At 41.3% G+C, this 16,646-nt stretch overlaps 1 protein-coding gene across 1 annotated transcript in view; it reads left to right on the top strand.

Annotated features, from left to right (window-relative positions):
* Positions 1-12,706: 12,706 nt before the first annotated feature.
* IMPAD1 (inositol monophosphatase domain containing 1) overlaps positions 12,707-16,646 on the top strand; it is a 31,409-nt gene continuing 27,469 nt past the window's right edge. Inside the window, exon 1 of the mRNA XM_003256002.4 lies at positions 12,707-13,384. Within this exon, the coding sequence (XP_003256050.1) occupies positions 12,998-13,384 (387 nt within the window). The 5' untranslated portion in view covers positions 12,707-12,997. The remainder of the gene's footprint in view (positions 13,385-16,646) is intronic.

Raw genomic sequence — 16,646 nt, 5'->3', positions numbered from 1 at the left:
CTAGGGTCCCTGCCTGGCTGCTTGCAATGGAGTGAGCACATAGCACAGCCTCCACTGCTCTGCTGGTGTTCTGCTGAAGACCACTGCTGTAGTGCTTTTACTGATGGCCCCCACCACTCTACTGGAGCACTTTTGCCAACAGCCTCCTGACAGAGTGCCCTCGCTAGCAGTCCTTACCACCCCAGGGAGTGCACCAGCAGCAGCCTCTGCTGTCCCCAAAGGAGTGCTTTAGCTGGTGGCCCCCCAATGGAGTGCTCTTGCTAGCAGCCAGAGAGCACCTCAGCACCCCTAGCACAGCTGGTACTTGACTTTGAGGGGCCAGCGAATAAAACCACAGGACTGGTGCCAGCCCTCAGGGTTAGAGAGCACAGCCTAGGAGTGTCAAGCTGAGCCAGAAACAATGTCAGTAAACTATACCCAATTTACACCAGTCAAACCCTCGAGAGAAATAAAGAGCAGTTTTATTAAAATTGCTGCAAAAATCAAGGAGGAAGGACTCCTCTCTAATGCATTTTATGAAACCAGCATCATTCTGATACCAAAGTTGTGCAGAGACACAATGAAAAGAGAAAATTTCCAGTCAATATCCCTGATGAACACAGACACAAAATTCCTTAAAAAAATACTAGCAAACTGAATCCAGTAGCACATCAAAAAGCTAATTCAACATGATCAAGCAGGGTTTATTCCTAAAAATGGAAGGTTGGTTCAACATACACAAATCAATAAATGTGATCACCACATAAACAGAATTAAAACAAAAACCACGACCATTTCCATAGAAGAAGAAAAGGCTTTTGATAAAATTCAACATCATTTCATCTTAAAACTTTTCAACAAATTAGGCATCAAAGGAATATACCTCAAAATAATAAGATCCAAACCCACCACCAAGATTATAACTGATGAGCAAAAACTGGAAGTATTATCCCTGAGAACTGGGACAAGACAAGGATGCCCACTCTCACCGCTGTTATTCAGCATAGCACTGGAAGTCCTAGCCAGAGCGATCTGGTAAGAGAAAGAAATAAAAGGTATCTAAATAGAAAGAGAGGAAGTCACATCATCTTTCTTCACAGACAATATAAGTCTATACTTAGAAATCCCTAAGCACTCCACCAAAAAGCTCCTTGAACTGATAACTTCAGTAAAGATTTAGGATACAAAATCAACATACACAAGTCAGCGGCATTTCTATACACCAGTAATGAGCAAGCTGACAGCCAAATTAAGAACACCATTTACAATAGCCAAAAAGAACAAAATACCTAGGAATACAGCTAACCAAAGAGGTGAAAGAACTCTACAATGAGAATTACAAGGCACTGCTGAAAGAAATCAGAGATGACAAAAACAAATAGAAAAACATCCCACCATTCCATGTTCATGGATAGAAGAATCAATATTGTTAAAATGGCCGTACTGTCCAAAGCAATCTATAGATTCGATGCACTTCCTATTAAACCATAAACATAATTTATCACAGAACTAGAAAAAACTACTCTAAAATTCACATGGAACTAGAAAAGAGCCTGAATAGACAAAGCGATCCTAAGTGAAAAGAACAAACCCGGAGACATCATGCTGCCTGACTTCAAACTATACTGCAAGGCTACAGTAACCAAAACAGCTTGGTACTGGTACAAAAACAGATACGTACACAAATGGAAGAGGATAGAGAACCCAGAAATAAAGCTACATACCTGCATCTGATCTTCAACAAAGCTGATAATGACAAGCAATGGGGGAAAGGAATCTCTATTCAATAAACGGTGCCGAGGCCAGCTCGGTCAGGGAGACCCTAATCCAGTAGTGCTAGAGAAATTAAGACACACACACACACGGAAATATAGCATGTGGAGTGGGAAATCAGAGGACTCATAGCCTTCAGAGCTGAGAGTGCCATACAGAGATTTACCCACATATTTATTGACAACAAGCCAGTGATAAGCATTGTTTCTATAGATTATAGATTAACTAAAAGTATTCCTTACAGGAAACAAAGGGATGGGTTGAAACAAAGGGATGGCCTCTGGCTAGTTATCTGCAGCAGAAACATGTCCTTAAGGCATAGATTGCTCATACTATTATTTGTGGCTGAGGAATGCCTTTAAGCAGTTTTCTGCCCTGGGTGGGCCAGGTGTTCTTTGCAATCATTCCGACTCCTTTCAGCGTGGGCATCATGGCCATCACGACCATGTCACAGTGCTGCAGAGATTTTGTTTATGGTCAGTTTGGGGCCAGTTTATGGCCAGATTTGGGGGCCTGTTCCCAGCAATGGTGTTGGGATAACTGGCTAGCAGATTGAATCTGAACCCCTACCTTTTACTATATATAAAACAACTCAGCTGGGTGCCATGGCTCATGCCTGTAATCCCAGCACTTTGGGAGGCTGAGGTGGGTGGATCATCTGAGATCAAGAGTTTGAGACCAGCCTGGCCAACAGGGTGAAACCCTGTTGCTACTAAAAAATATAAAAATTAGCCAGGCGTGGTGGCAGGTGCCTATAATCCCAGCTACTTGGGAGGCTGAGGCAGGAGAATTGCTTGAACCTGGGAAAAGGAAGTTGCAGTGAGCTGAGATTGTGCCATTGCACTCCAGCCTTGGCAACAAGAGTGAAACTCTGTCTCAAAAACAAAACAAAACAAAACACTCAACTCAAGATGGATTAAAGACTTAAACGGAGTCCTTAAACTATAAAAATCCTAGAAGAATACCTAGGAAATACCATTCTGGACATTGGCCTTGGCAAAGAATTAATGAGCAGTCACCAAAAGCAGTTTCAACAAAAACGAAAATTGACAAGAGGAATCTAATTAAACTAAAGAGCTTCTGCACAGCAGAAGAAACTATCAACAGAGTATACAGACAACCTAGAGAATGGAAGAAAATATTATCAAACTTTGCAGCCAACAAAGGTCTAATATCTAGAATCTATAAGGAATTTAAACAATTCAACAAGCAAAAAACAAGCAGCCCCATTAAAAAATGAGCAAAGGACATGAATAGACACTTTTCAAAAGAAGACATACATGTGGCCAACAAAGGTATGAAAAAGTGCTCAACATCACTAATCATTAGAGAAATGCAAATCAAAATGAGATACCATCTTACACCAGTCAGAATGGCTATTATTAAAAAGTCAAAAAATAACACATGCTGGCAAGGTTGCAGAGAAAATGGAATGCTTGGCCAGGCGTGGTGGCTCATGCTTGTAATCCCAGCACTTTGGGAGGCCGAGGCAGGCGGATCACGAGGTCAGGAGATCGAGACCACGGTGAAACCCCGTCTCTACTAAAAATACAAAAAATTAGCTGGGCGTGGTGTCGGGCCCTATCCTAGCTACTCGGAGGCTGAGGCAGGAGAATGGCGTGAACCCGGAGGGGAGCTTGCAGTGAGCCGAGATTGCGCCACCCAGCCTGGCGACAGAGAGACTCCTCTCAAAAAAAAAAAAAAAAAAAAAAATGAATGCTACACACTGTTGGCAGGAAAGTAAATTAGTCACTTTGATTTTGAGATTGCTCAAAGAACTTAAAACAGAACTACGTTGACCTGCAACCCCATTACTGGGTATGTACCCAAAACAAAATAAATTGTGCCACCAAAAATACACACACACTCATTTGTTCATTGTAGCACTATTCACAATTACAAAAACACAAATCAACCTAGATGCTCATCAATGGTGGAATGGATCAAGAAAATGTGGTACATATGCACTGTGGAATACTACACAGCCATAAAAAGGAATGAGCCATATAAAAGAATGAGATAACACTCCTTTGTAGAAACATGAATGGAGCTGGAGGCCATTACCCTAAATGGATTAATGCAGGAACAAAAAACCAAACACTGCATGTTCTCACTTGTTAGTTTTGAGCTAACCATTGAATATACATGGATACAAAGATGGGAACAATAGACACAGGGGACAATTAAAGGGGGTGGGAGGTGGGGGTTGAAAAACTACCTATCAGGTACTATGCTTACTACCTAGGTGACAGTATCATTCATACACCAAATCTCAGCAATACACAATATTCCTATGTAACAAACGTGTACATGTGCCCCAAAACTAAAAAGTTAAAAGAAACAGAATATGTACTGTATTTTAATTTGAAATAAGTATTTTTTTATTTAAATACCAAAAATGTACACTGATTGGAGTTTTAAGACCTTTAGAATGCAGGAATGTTTTTATTATATTTTATACAGAATAAAATTTGTATCTACCACACACAAAAACAAAAGCAAAACACGAAATGGTCTTGTGGTCAAGCAGGCTTCTTAAAGATTGTGATATCTAAAACCAGCCTTGAAAAACATGAGGCGTATAAAACTTGAGAATTTGTCAGGGTTGTTCATAGTAATAAGTGATTCATAAAGGAGAAATAGGAGAATATTTAAAATTAAGTTGTATCAATCAAAAGCACTCAAGAAGTGAAGAAAAATAAAAATGCAATCTGAATCATATGGAAATCAAAAGTGGTTCAAAGAAATTTTAAAAAATGAAAAGAGAAAGAATGAGAAAGAACACTCTGCACCCCACTATGGAGCTGGCACGATAGCAGGGGCTGAAAACTCCAGCTCTGCGTTTGAGGGGCTAACGCACTTACTCTGTTCCCAACGATATTTGCATCATCCATATCTGGGCATTTGGTGGAAATCATGCTAAATGGGAACTGGGAGACCATGTTTCTCAATTTGGCCTAGCCTTCAGAAAACTCAGTTTACTCACTTTACAATCAAGAGATTGAGCTAAATTATGTCTCTAGCGCTCTAACCTCTAAAATTTTCGATTTTTTGTGCACTCAGCAGATGTTTATAACTTTGTCATGAGGTATAATCATGTTATTTCTTGAGGAACTTTATTAGAAGCATAACAATGGCCATATCTGCCACAGCCCTCTGCAAAGGAAAGTACCATCAGGCTACTACACTTCTTCAAGTTGCTATGGCTTTTCCCATGTGTGTGGAAGTCAAATACAAATAACCTTGCTACTCTGGCTGAAATGATTTGGCCAGATGCAAGACAGCTATGTGAATGTATGTGAGAACTACAAAGTGATAAGGAGCTTGGGGTGAAACACGACCAGCATGAATGACCCAATGGGAGCTCTTCATGCCGGTGTGAACATTGATACGTGGAAGAAAAAGGTTGAGCGCAGTGGCTCACACCTGTAATCCCAGCACTTTGGGAGGCTGAGGCGGGCAGATCACTTGAGGTCAGGAGTTCGAGGCCAGCCTGACCAACATGGTGAAACCCCATCTCTACGAAAAATACAAAAATTAGCTGGGCTGGTGGCGCATGCCTGTAATTCCAGCTACTCAGGAGCCTGAGGCATGAGAATTGCTTGAACCTGGGAGGTGGAGGTTGTAGTGAGCCGAGATGGTGCCACTGCACTCCAGCCTGGGTGACAGAGGGAGATTCCATCTCAAAAAAAAAAAAAGAAAGAAAAAGTGGGTCAGTAGAGTTGCTTTTGTATTCTACATGACTATGAGTCATTCTTGAAGAGCTTCAGGATCTGCTGAACGTGACAGTTTTAGAAGCGCTGAGAGACAGAATGACTCTACAGTTGCTTGCCTTCCTGGGCTCCTCTTTACTACAGATATTTGTCCACAAACTCCCATCACCCAGAGAAATATGGGTGAGTCTCATCTTTTACAACTGTGAAAACCTCAGGGGCAGGCAGGAGGATGTCTCCATCTGAATGGGGCTTATACATGAAGACAGATGAGTAAGCAGCTAGTTCTTCTCAAAGAATGGGTTATTCAGGAAGACCTTACAGCATAATACAGTTTTAGCAAGTTGATGTGGCAAAACTATATATTTTCTATTTGGTTTAGGAGTAAGATAAAGAAATAAATTGGGAAAGTTGGTTTTACCACTTAATTAATTTGGGTTGTGTTTTATTTATTGAATTATGATTAGAATTTTCTTCAAACTCATAAAAGCAAAAAAGAGGTTTTTTTTGCTATTAGAAAGACTGGCTTTATTATTAATCCTTTTTAGGTCAATTTCTGGGCATGCTAACATGAAGCATTTGAAATAACATGACAAGGAAAAATTTATCTTATAGTTCAACTTTGCTTAAAAGTTACAGGAAGTTATAAAAAATCTCTAAGTCATCTCTGAAAAAGTCTGAATTTTAAAAAAATGTCCTTTTTCATATGATTATCCTTTAATTTTCAAGTTTTTTTTTAACTTGAGGATGTAGTGAAATCTCAGTGTGGACAAAATTATAGTTCTGTATATAAACCACAGAAATTTTTTCCAAAATGTGGGGATTGTGACTGTCAAGAGTGTGAAGCTTCTGAGACTTTACTCTGCTTGCAGCTAACAAGTGAGTCTGCTAGCCACATGGATGCTGGCAGAAGTCACTAGACTCCAGGGTGAAGACAAAGCAATTGTGGCATTTAGAGTGTCAGCATTTGCACTTGTTCCTCAAGCCCCAGCTTCCACAGGGTGACACTAAGAGGGTCTCAACTTGTGCACACACAATTGGATGCATTCCAGGAAAGGAATTCTGAGTTGAGGAATCCTAAATCTTTTATAACTAGCAATAAATCCGCCCTACCTTGAGAGCGAGCCATTATAAAAAAAAAAAACTGTTGCTAGAGAAAACAATTGTTTCAAGCAGTAAAAATCCGAAAGAAACACTGGAGGAAAGCACTGGAGAGGCGGCGGATCACGAGGTCAGGAGAGGTGAAACCCCGTCTCTACTAAAAATACAAAAAATTAGCTGGGCGTGGTGGCGGGCACCTGTAGTCTCAGCTACTAGGAGGGGCTGAGGCAGGAGAATGGCGTGAACCCGGCAGGTGGAGCTTGCAGTGAGCCGAGATTGCGCCACTGCACTCCAGCCTGGGCCACAGAGCAAGACTCCATCTCAAAAAAAAAAAAAAAAAAAAGATAACATTCTTGAAAAGGGAGTCAGTCCCTCTGCAGGAAAGACATTGAGAAACACAAGAAATCACAGAGATTTGTCTCTCAACAGTGACTCATTAATGGAACCATCAAATCAGCTTGAAGGGTATAAAAATATACAAGAATATGTCATGTATCAAGGTAAGTATTGTTTAGCGAAGCCTTTGTTTGCTATATCTAAATGTAAAACTTATTTTAATTCTCAAAAAGTTTGAGAAACACTTGCTAGGACATGATGGCTGTATTGAGTTCTTACATTCTAGGTGACACAATTTGTCTTGTTTTGTGTCTAAATCTGTGTAATAGCAATACGTATTATGTTGAGATTTTTACATAATATAAATTATGAATAAAATTTCATAGACTACATATTCTAATTATGATTGATGATAGCATTCAAATGCTATTTTCTGCAGATGAGAAAATTTTAGATATTATATGTATATATTTTTTAGAGACAGGGTCTTGCTCTGTCACTCAGACTGGAGTACAGTGGTGGGATCTGGGCTCACTGCAGCCTCAACCTCTTGGAGTCAAGTGATCCTCCTGCCTCAGCCTCCCAAGTAGCTGGGACTATAGGCATGCACCACCACGCCCAGCTAACTTTTGTATTTTTTGTAGAGACAGGGTTTTGCCATGTTGCCTAGCCTGGTCTCAAACGCCTGAGCTCAGGCAATCTACTCACCTTGACCTCCAAAAGTGTTGGGATTACAGGTGTGAGCCATTGTGCCAGGACTATATTTTTTTTAATAAATGAAATTTTAAGGTGATAATTTTACCTCAGGTTTTAGATAGGTAGTGAGCAAAATGTATATGTCCAGATCACCTAGAGAATAAAATATAATGTGGGAAATTTTACATTACTCACTGAATTGATGCTTTACAAGCAATAAGATTTAATGAAGAGTACAAACAAAAAAGTTAACAAATATTTGATATCTTAATGGTGCCAAAGCAAATATATATATATATATATATTTTTAGGCTGATTTGTATGCTGGTGAAACAAGTGTTTTGAATAAGCAAAATGAATGTTGGGTCCTTAATGTGTTTGTTAAAATCATGTTTTTTGAGAAACACTTTATAAAATATACAACATTTCATTAAAAAGTAGCTTTTAAAAGTCCAGTTTCATAAATACTTATTGAGTTCTTGCTATATGCATAGGATCTGAGTTAAGTCAGGAGATACAAAGATATGCAAATTACTTACGTGGCTTTATTTTGTGCCTATGGATCAGAGTGATTATAATTTCAAAGGATTGCAACTATTTCCAGTTTTCTATTGTATATATAGTTGTCCCTCTCTATCTGTGGGTTCCACATCCATGCATTCAATCAACAAGATCAAAAATATCTGAAAAACAAAATACCAGTAAAAATAACAATGCCATGGTAAAAATAATACAAATAAGCAATACAGTATAACAACTATTTACATACCATTTACATTGTATTAGGTATTATAAATAATCTAGAGTTGATTTAAAGTAAATGGAAGGATGTGTGTAGGCTACATGCAAACACTTATATATTTTTTATAAGGAACTTGAGCATCTCAAATGTTGGTATCTGTGGGGGTCTTGGAACCAAACCCTGCGGATACCAAAGTATGATTATACCTACAGAACTGTCTCCAATAAGAATTCAATATTACTACTGCTAGGATTGGGACCATAGTACAATGTTATAATGCTAACATAATTATTTTACTTTTTTTTTTTTTTTTTTTTGAGATGGAGTCTTGCTCTGTCGCCCAGGCTGGAGTGCAGTGGCGCAATCTCGGCTCACTGCAAGCTCCGCGTCCTGGGTTCACGCCATTCTCCCGCCTCAGCCTCTCGGAGTAGCTGGGACTACAGGCGCCCACCACCACGCCCGGCTAATTTTTTGTATTTTTTTAGTAGAGACGGGGTTTCACCGTGGTCTCGATCTCCTGACCTCGTGATCAGCCCAACTCGGCCTCCCCAAGTGCTGGGATTACAAGCGTGAACCACCGCGCCCAGCCTATTTTACATTAATTTTAAAAGTACACATTTAATCGTTTATTTCTAAATCTGGGGGAAACAATTTTAAGAATAGATGTAGATCCTGTTTTAGAAAAAGACTATCCACAATCTTGATATATGAAAGCCACTATTTCTGAACTTCAATTATCTGCCAAAGAGAGAACTTTAATGGCAGAAGCAAACACCATATCACTGGATCTATTAAAAAACAGAATTATTGTTTCTATAGGATATAATCACTTAAGGAAAGAATATGCAAATAATAATCTTCTTGGAAGTTTTATATTTTAAACATGTAAAATGCCATCAGTTCATTGTTTTCTTTCTCAGAAAGGTGGTAAAAACACTTTTTTTTTTTTTTTTTTGAGACGAAGTCTGGCTCTGTCACCCAGGCTGGAAGGCGCTCACCACCACGCCCAGCTAATTTTTTGTATTTTTTTTTTTTTTTTTTTTTTTTTTTTTTAAATAGAGACAGGGTTTCACCGTGTTAGCCAGGATGTTCTCGATCTCTTGACCTCGTGATCCGCCCGCCTCGGCCTCCAAAAGTGCTGGGATTACAGGTGTGAGCCACCCGTAAAAACACTTTTAATGAGGGTTCAACTAAGCTGAATCTTTCATTAATTATATTGTACACCTCCAACGCATATTTAAAGGAAAAAATACAAGGAAACTAACTGGCAGAGATTTTTTTTTTTTTTTTTTTTTTGTGATGGAGTCTCGGTCTGTCACCCAGGCTGCAACCTCCGCCTCCTGGGTTCAAACGATTCTCCTGCCTCAGCCTCACAAGTATCTGGGATTACAGGTGTGTGCTACCGTGCCCGGCTAATTTTTGTATATTTAGTAGACATGGGGTTTCACCATGTTGGCTAGGCTGGTCTTGAACTCCTGATCTTGTGATCTACCTGCCTTGGCCTCCCAAAGTGCTGGGGCGTGAGCCACCATATCCGGCCAAGATTAATTTTTATAAAAAACATTTTCCAGGGTAAATTTGAAGGTTAGGAGTCATTGAAAGGAACCAAAATGTCCTCAACATCTAAGATGCTATGTTAATATCAATATTAACATATTATTATTATTTATTCCATGTGTACAGAATAAATAATATCAAACATTGATATTATTTATTCTGTACACATGGAGACTATAAGGAAAACCGGTATTTGTAGGAAAGATAGCAATATCCAGACATTTAGAAGAGGTCCCATGTCTGATGTAATCAGAACTAGTGTGGGCCAGTTAACTGAGAAAACTGAATTAAAGTGGAGAATTACAGAAAAAAACTAGACATCTTAACAATTGAACCTAAAACAAGTAAAAATATATCCACTTGTCTATCTTTTAAGGCAGGGTTTTTCATTGGGTATAGTTTCTAGTTGCAGTTTCAAGTTGTCTTACTTGCATCAGCCTACATAATTATTTTGCTTTAATTTAAAAAGTTAATACATTTCTTTTTTTTTTTTGAGACGGAGTCTCACTCTGTGGCCCAGGCTGGAGTGCAATGGCGCGATCTCAGCTCACTGCAAGCTCCGCCTCCCGGGTTCATGCCATTTCTCTTAGCCTCCCAAGTAGATGGGACTACACATGCCCGCCACCACACCCGGCTAACTTTTTTGTATTTTTAGTAGGGACGGGGTTTCACCATGTTAGCCAGGATGGTCTCGATCTCCTGACCTCGTGATCCACCTGCCTCGGCCTCCCAAAGTGCTGGGATTACAGGCATGAGCCACCGCGCCTGGCCTAAAAATTAACACATTTAATTGTTTATTTCAAAATCTTGGGGGAAACAATTTTAAGAATAGATGTAGATTATGTTTTAGGAACAGACTGTCCACAATCTTAATATGAAAGCCATATAATTTTCATTTGTATATATGCATTGTTTGAAGCTTCTGACAACTTGATACTAAAAAACAAGTTTCTTTCAATCAAATTCCTATAAAGGTTTTCTGACATCACTGTACCACATGTAATTAATCAAATGTTTTCTTATTGTCATAACTTCTCTTGTTGATTAAATGTTATCTGTTAATACCCATTCTCTATGATCAATTATCACTTGAGTGCTAGAATGCCTCTTGGAGCTACAATCTTTAAAGTGACTCCTTCTTTCCACATACCTTGGCATTTTCTCCCTCAAGTCTTAAATCTCTTTTTTGCAGTAGAAATGCTCCAGAGCTTTTAGTATTTCCCTCAGTGGTATACTGTGTATACTGCCACACTGAATGTGACCCTATATTATTCTCCAATATCCTTGGAAAATATTATTCCGTTTATTTTGGGAAACCTCAGACTTCCCAATGATGCTTTTAATATTGACATGACTACTATCCAACTCATCTTTTTGCTGCTCTCATAGTGTAGGTTGGGGTGGTTCTGTTTAACTTAAACCTTTATATTTCAACCCTCATCTTCATCTTTATCCCTGGGATGGGTTTTGAGAATTACTCTGTGACATTCACTTTTACATATTTGAAAGCAGCTTTGCTTCATTGCAAAGTTACTCTCAAAAGCTGACAAGAAAGGCAATGCTAGTTCTTTAAGTTCTGGTGCTGTCAATACTCTAGGGATTGTTCTTTCATTGATTTGTATTTGTACTTGATTTTGTGCTGTGATTATTTTCAAGCTACTTAGATTGCTGGCAGGGAAATCAAACAATCAATAGTCAGTGCTTTCGTTGTATCTGTATAATCACATGCAAATTCTAGAGATGCCCTGAACTCTAAGTAAGCGGTAAAGGTCAGGCTCTACATGACTTGCTTAGCAATGGATGTTTAGAAGTTTGGTATACTTGCAGTTTTTCAGGTGGTTAATTCTAAAGTCCACTTAAAACCAATGCTGTTTCGCTATGAACAGTAAAACAGGCTACATTTTAAGTTGATTTTATATAGATATTTTAACATTTAAGAACAATACTATACATCTTAATATTCACTTTTAAGATTAAAGATAAACTCATGAATACTTATAAAGTATTCGCTATCATTCTAAGATCGGTGTTATAGTAGAAGGTAGTTATTTCTGTCAAATACTTCGGGAGCCTACACTGACTCAAAGATTATATGTTCTAGATTGACCATCTCCGGATAACCTCTATTTTAAGTGGACTCTATCAAGCAATTCCTCTTCTCCTTAAGCTCTGGTAGGAGAGCCAGGCTCCAGTACCCTTGGAAATGAGAGAAGCCTGGTTTGTTTTCTTTCATTATGAAAACCCGGATCAAGGCATGTTTTTCAGCTGCTTCGGGGATGGTTTATTCTGGCAGGTGGAGGAGGGAAACTCTATACACACATAAGCATTTAGGGCACGACAAAGATGTCAACAGAATAAAGAGCCAAGTACAATTCTTCCCCTCACCGCCCAGTTCCCCGTCCTGCCGGGAAGTGCGCGGAGAAGCGACTTAAAGGTACAGGCTGTCTACACCCCCGCTGGCTAAAAAAGCTTGCAAATCAATCTTTTAAAATGGTTTATTGTGTTTTCCTCCATTCCTGAATAATCTGAGAGTGATGAGAAGACTAGACTGTTACTGTGGCTTTATTACAGCCATCCATAGTCGTACAATGGGATATTTAATTTAAACATCCACAAGGCACTCAGCATAGCACACTTTCCTGCGCGGATTGCTGCTCGCCACTTCCAGGAATACCCTCCCACCCAGACCAAGGAAGGCAGCTCAGTCCAGCGCCTCCCGTCCCGCCCCGCCCCAAGGGGAGGTGCCCAGCTCTCCCCGCCCCTCGCCCTCGCCCTCGCCCCGCCCCGTCGCGTAACCCGGATACACACCCACGCTCCCCTTTCACCTCGCGGCCGTAGGCTAACGTGGAAGTCGGACTAGCCGGCCGGCGGAAGAGCCTAGACCGCGCTGCCTGGCGAGTCAGGCGCGCGGGGCGGCGTTAGTAGTCTTCGCGGCGCAACTCGGCCTTTCCTGGGAGGGAGTGATGGGGCGCACCGGGGCCGGGGAGCGGGCGCCGGTGTAGCCCGTGCGGCGCCTGGCCCGGAGCGCGGCGGCTGCGGCGGCGGCGGGCGCTGGGAGGCCTGTGAGAGCCGCAGCCCGGAGCGCCCGGCTTCCCGCGCCATGGCCCCCATGGGCATCCGCCTTTCCCCACTGGGGGTGGCCGTGTTTTGCCTGCTGGGGCTCGGCGTCCTCTACCACCTCTACTCGGGCTTCTTGGCCGGCCGCTTCAGCCTCTTCGGCCTGGGCAGCGAGCCTGGCGGAGGCGCGGCGGGGCCCGCGGCCGCGGCCGACGGGGGCACCGTGGACTTGCGCGAGATGCTGGCTGTGTCAGTGCTGGCAGCAGTCCGCGGCGGCGACGAGGTGAGGCGCGTCCGCGAGAGCAACGTCCTCCACGAGAAGTCCAAGGGGAAGACGCGCGAGGGAGCCGAGGACAAGATGACCAGCGGCGACGTGCTGTCCAACCGCAAGATGTTCTACCTGCTCAAGACCGCCTTCCCCAGCGTCCAGGTGGGAGCCCACGGGCGGAGCGCCCACTGGAGCCGGGTAGCGCGTCTCGGCCCGTCGACTCTTAACAGTATGGGGTGTGGAGCTTCTGTTTCCATTTTGTAGATGTGGAAATTGAGACGCAGAAGTTAACGTGCACAAGGTCAGACAGACAGCAGAGGAGCTGGGTGAGGTTGCATGTAGTCTGACTCAGGGCCCGTGCCCTTTTGGCTTGTCCTGGGTCGGGTGTGCGCCGTGTGTACCTGGGATCAGAAGGCCTTGAAACAAAAAGGCTGACAAAGTTAATTGCACGCGCAGCTTCAGGCTCCTCTGTAGAATTAAGGGGTTGGCTAAAATCCACCAAGACCCTCTATCCTTCCTTGATTTCATCCCTAGAAGGGTCGAAACTGGAGTACACATTTTCTGGCTGGCCTGCCAGTAGCCAGCTGAAAGACCGAGTCTGGTTGCAGAGCTGTTAGTGTGCGGGGCAATTGTGTGTGCCTGTGTGCGCGCTCGGGGGTGGGGGGTGAGTATGCTCATTTCGCTGTCGTTTTGTCAGGACGCTCTTCAGTTTATTGTTTGCGGGCCCTTTTAAGGAGGTACTTAGCAATATACCAGCTGTTGATCCTACCTGGCCCTTGATTAAAGATCCATATTTACTGCATAGAATAAGAATTAAATAACGTTTGCCTTTTCTTTGGGTAGGTTTCTAGGAAGGGAGTTGACATTTTCTTAAGGAAATCCAGACATTTTGGATTTGTTATTAATACTTTTTGAATTCATCATTTCACTGGAGCTGCTATTGAGTTGAATAAAGTGTATTTAAAATTTGCAGTTCCGGGAACTGCAAATTTTGTTGAGGAAGAGCTCAACGTAGCGTAGCAGCACCTTATTAACGTATATCTTAACTCACCTAACTGTAGTTTTGGCCACTGGGAAGAAAAATTGTCTTCACTGGAATTTTATTAGATAAACAGTGATGTGCAAACCCAGGCTTCTTTGGAAGGGGACTGACCTTTACTGCTGATCTTGAAAGAGTTAGGAGAATATTGTCATTGTTTAGTTATGTATTTTGTGTAAGGCTTCTTCCAGTCTATCATAATATTGCTTTGGTTTTGTTTTTTATTCTCCTCTCTTCCTCCCTTTTCTTTTGTCTTTTTTTTTTTTTCCAGTGGAAAGGAACATTGGATTTCCTATCATGAGCTACTGGATACCAGATGTAATTAACGTTAGAATTTTTTTTTTTTCAAATTTCTGCTTAAAACACAGAATATTTCCACTTTTTCTTCTTCCTTGCTCTGTTTTTATCATCACAAATAATACTTATCTTTTTTTGCATCTAGATGTAAGATGTGTTTATGAAATATTTTACCCCCTTTTCAAAACATGTTTCCTTTCCCAAAAATTTATAGAGGAAACAGGAGATTCAGAGAAGTTGCTATTTAATGGTTATAACAGTACTAATAATAACCATATATTGAATATATTCTGCATGCCGAAATACTGGCTACACAGGACTTCATTTGATCCTTACAGCAACTTTAAGAAGTAAATTTTATTTCTGCCTACTTTACAAACGGGAAGTCTGAGGCTCGTGACACTCCAGCTTATATGAACTATCCCACATTTTAGCTAGATCTTTAGAAGGCTATTTAAAACTTATAATTATAGAAGCTTAAAAGCAGTAATAGTGAAATACAGCAAACAGAGTTGATTTTTCTTTTTTTAAGTAAAAACAAAAGTATCTTAAATGTTGAAAACAATCTGTATGTGTGTGCATTCTCATTTATTAGCAAACAATAAGGGAATGGCTGCCAAGGGTAGTGAGCTGCATTTTATTAACACAAAAGCTAAGCTTTTGGAATTGCAGATGTTGAAGTCTCTGGCTTAATATAAAAACTTTTTGTTTTCTTGTGACTATTTGAATGTTTGCATGTGCTTCTGTAGTATTCATGTTGGGTCATGACTGAAGGAATAGAAGAGGTTTGTGCTCATTTATACAGTGTCAAAGTAGGGATGGTGTCATGTTGAGCGATCTCCTTATACCCCTGTGTTTTTTTTTTTTTTTTTGAGACGGAGTCTCACTCTTTCGCCCAGGCCGGACTGCAGTGGCACTATCTCGGCTCACTGCAAGCTCCGCCTCCCGGGTTCACGCCATTCTCCCGCCTCAGCCTCCCGAGTAGCTGGGACTACAGGCACCTGCCACTGCGCCCAGCTAATTTTTTTTTTTGTATTTTTAGTAGAGACGGGGTTTCACCGTGTTAGCCAGGATGGTCTCGATCTCCTGACTTCGTGATCCACCCGCCTCGGCCTCCCAAAGTGCTGGGATTACAGGCGTGAGCCACCGCGCCCGGCCTACCCCTGTGTTATAGGCTAGAGGCCAAATATTGTAGCCAACTAAGTGGAGAATCACCTAAAAGAGTCTTTCTCCTTTTTTGCCTTCCCCTCTCCTAATGCCCAGAAGTACAGTCTTAAATGCCTGCTTGATTTTGAAGCCTCACCCCAAATTTCTTGGTAAGAGACTTAAATTATATCCCACTTAGTTTACTTCCTAGTGGAAAAAGACCATTGAGAAGCAACAGATACTTCTTTCTTTTATCCTAGTGCCCTATGTAAATGTAGAAAGATCTGTTTTCTCCCACTACTTTCCTATGTAGAGTCTGAAGTCTGAGCTTTCATATCTAATGTTCACTCCTCAGTAAAAGGATATACCAGGGGTTATCCTGGAACACTAAGCTGGAGACAGTTTTGTCCCCTGACATTTGACAACGTCAGAAGACATTTTTGGTTGTCACAACCAGGGGTGGGATGCTATTGGCATCTAGTAGGTAGAGGGTAAACATCCTATAATGCACAGGACAGCCCCCTATAACGAAGAATTATCTGCTTCATTTGTCAATTGATGCCCAAGTTGAGGAGTCATACTCCAGATAAGTGAGTGCTGTCCTAACAAAACTCAGATGTCACCTAGGCTCCCTGGATTTCCTTTTGTCTTCAGTTTTCTTCAGGTTAGAGATCCCACAGAGTCCTCCGGGCAGCTAGTCTCCTCTTCCTAAACACTTTGGCAATGCTTGACTTCATTGTGTCAAAGTAATAGTAACTCCAGCCATTCGTAATGGCACTGTCTCTTTATCCTTGCAGGTAACAATGAAAATGAAGGCTAAAGATACTTTTGTGGAGTGAGTTTGCAGCCACAGAACAGACAAACTGAGATTTATAGTTTTGATTTAATGTACAGGGGACTGTTTGAGGGGCTCCTGTCCTCAACTTAATTTGTTCAAAGTTC

The sequence above is a fragment of the Nomascus leucogenys genome, chromosome 16, assembly GCF_006542625.1.
Source record: "Nomascus leucogenys isolate Asia chromosome 16, Asia_NLE_v1, whole genome shotgun sequence".
In the NCBI taxonomy this organism is placed as follows: Eukaryota; Metazoa; Chordata; class Mammalia; order Primates; family Hylobatidae; genus Nomascus; species Nomascus leucogenys.
Note: the sequence above shows the minus strand (reverse complement) of the source record. Positions and strands in the feature narration are given on the sequence as shown.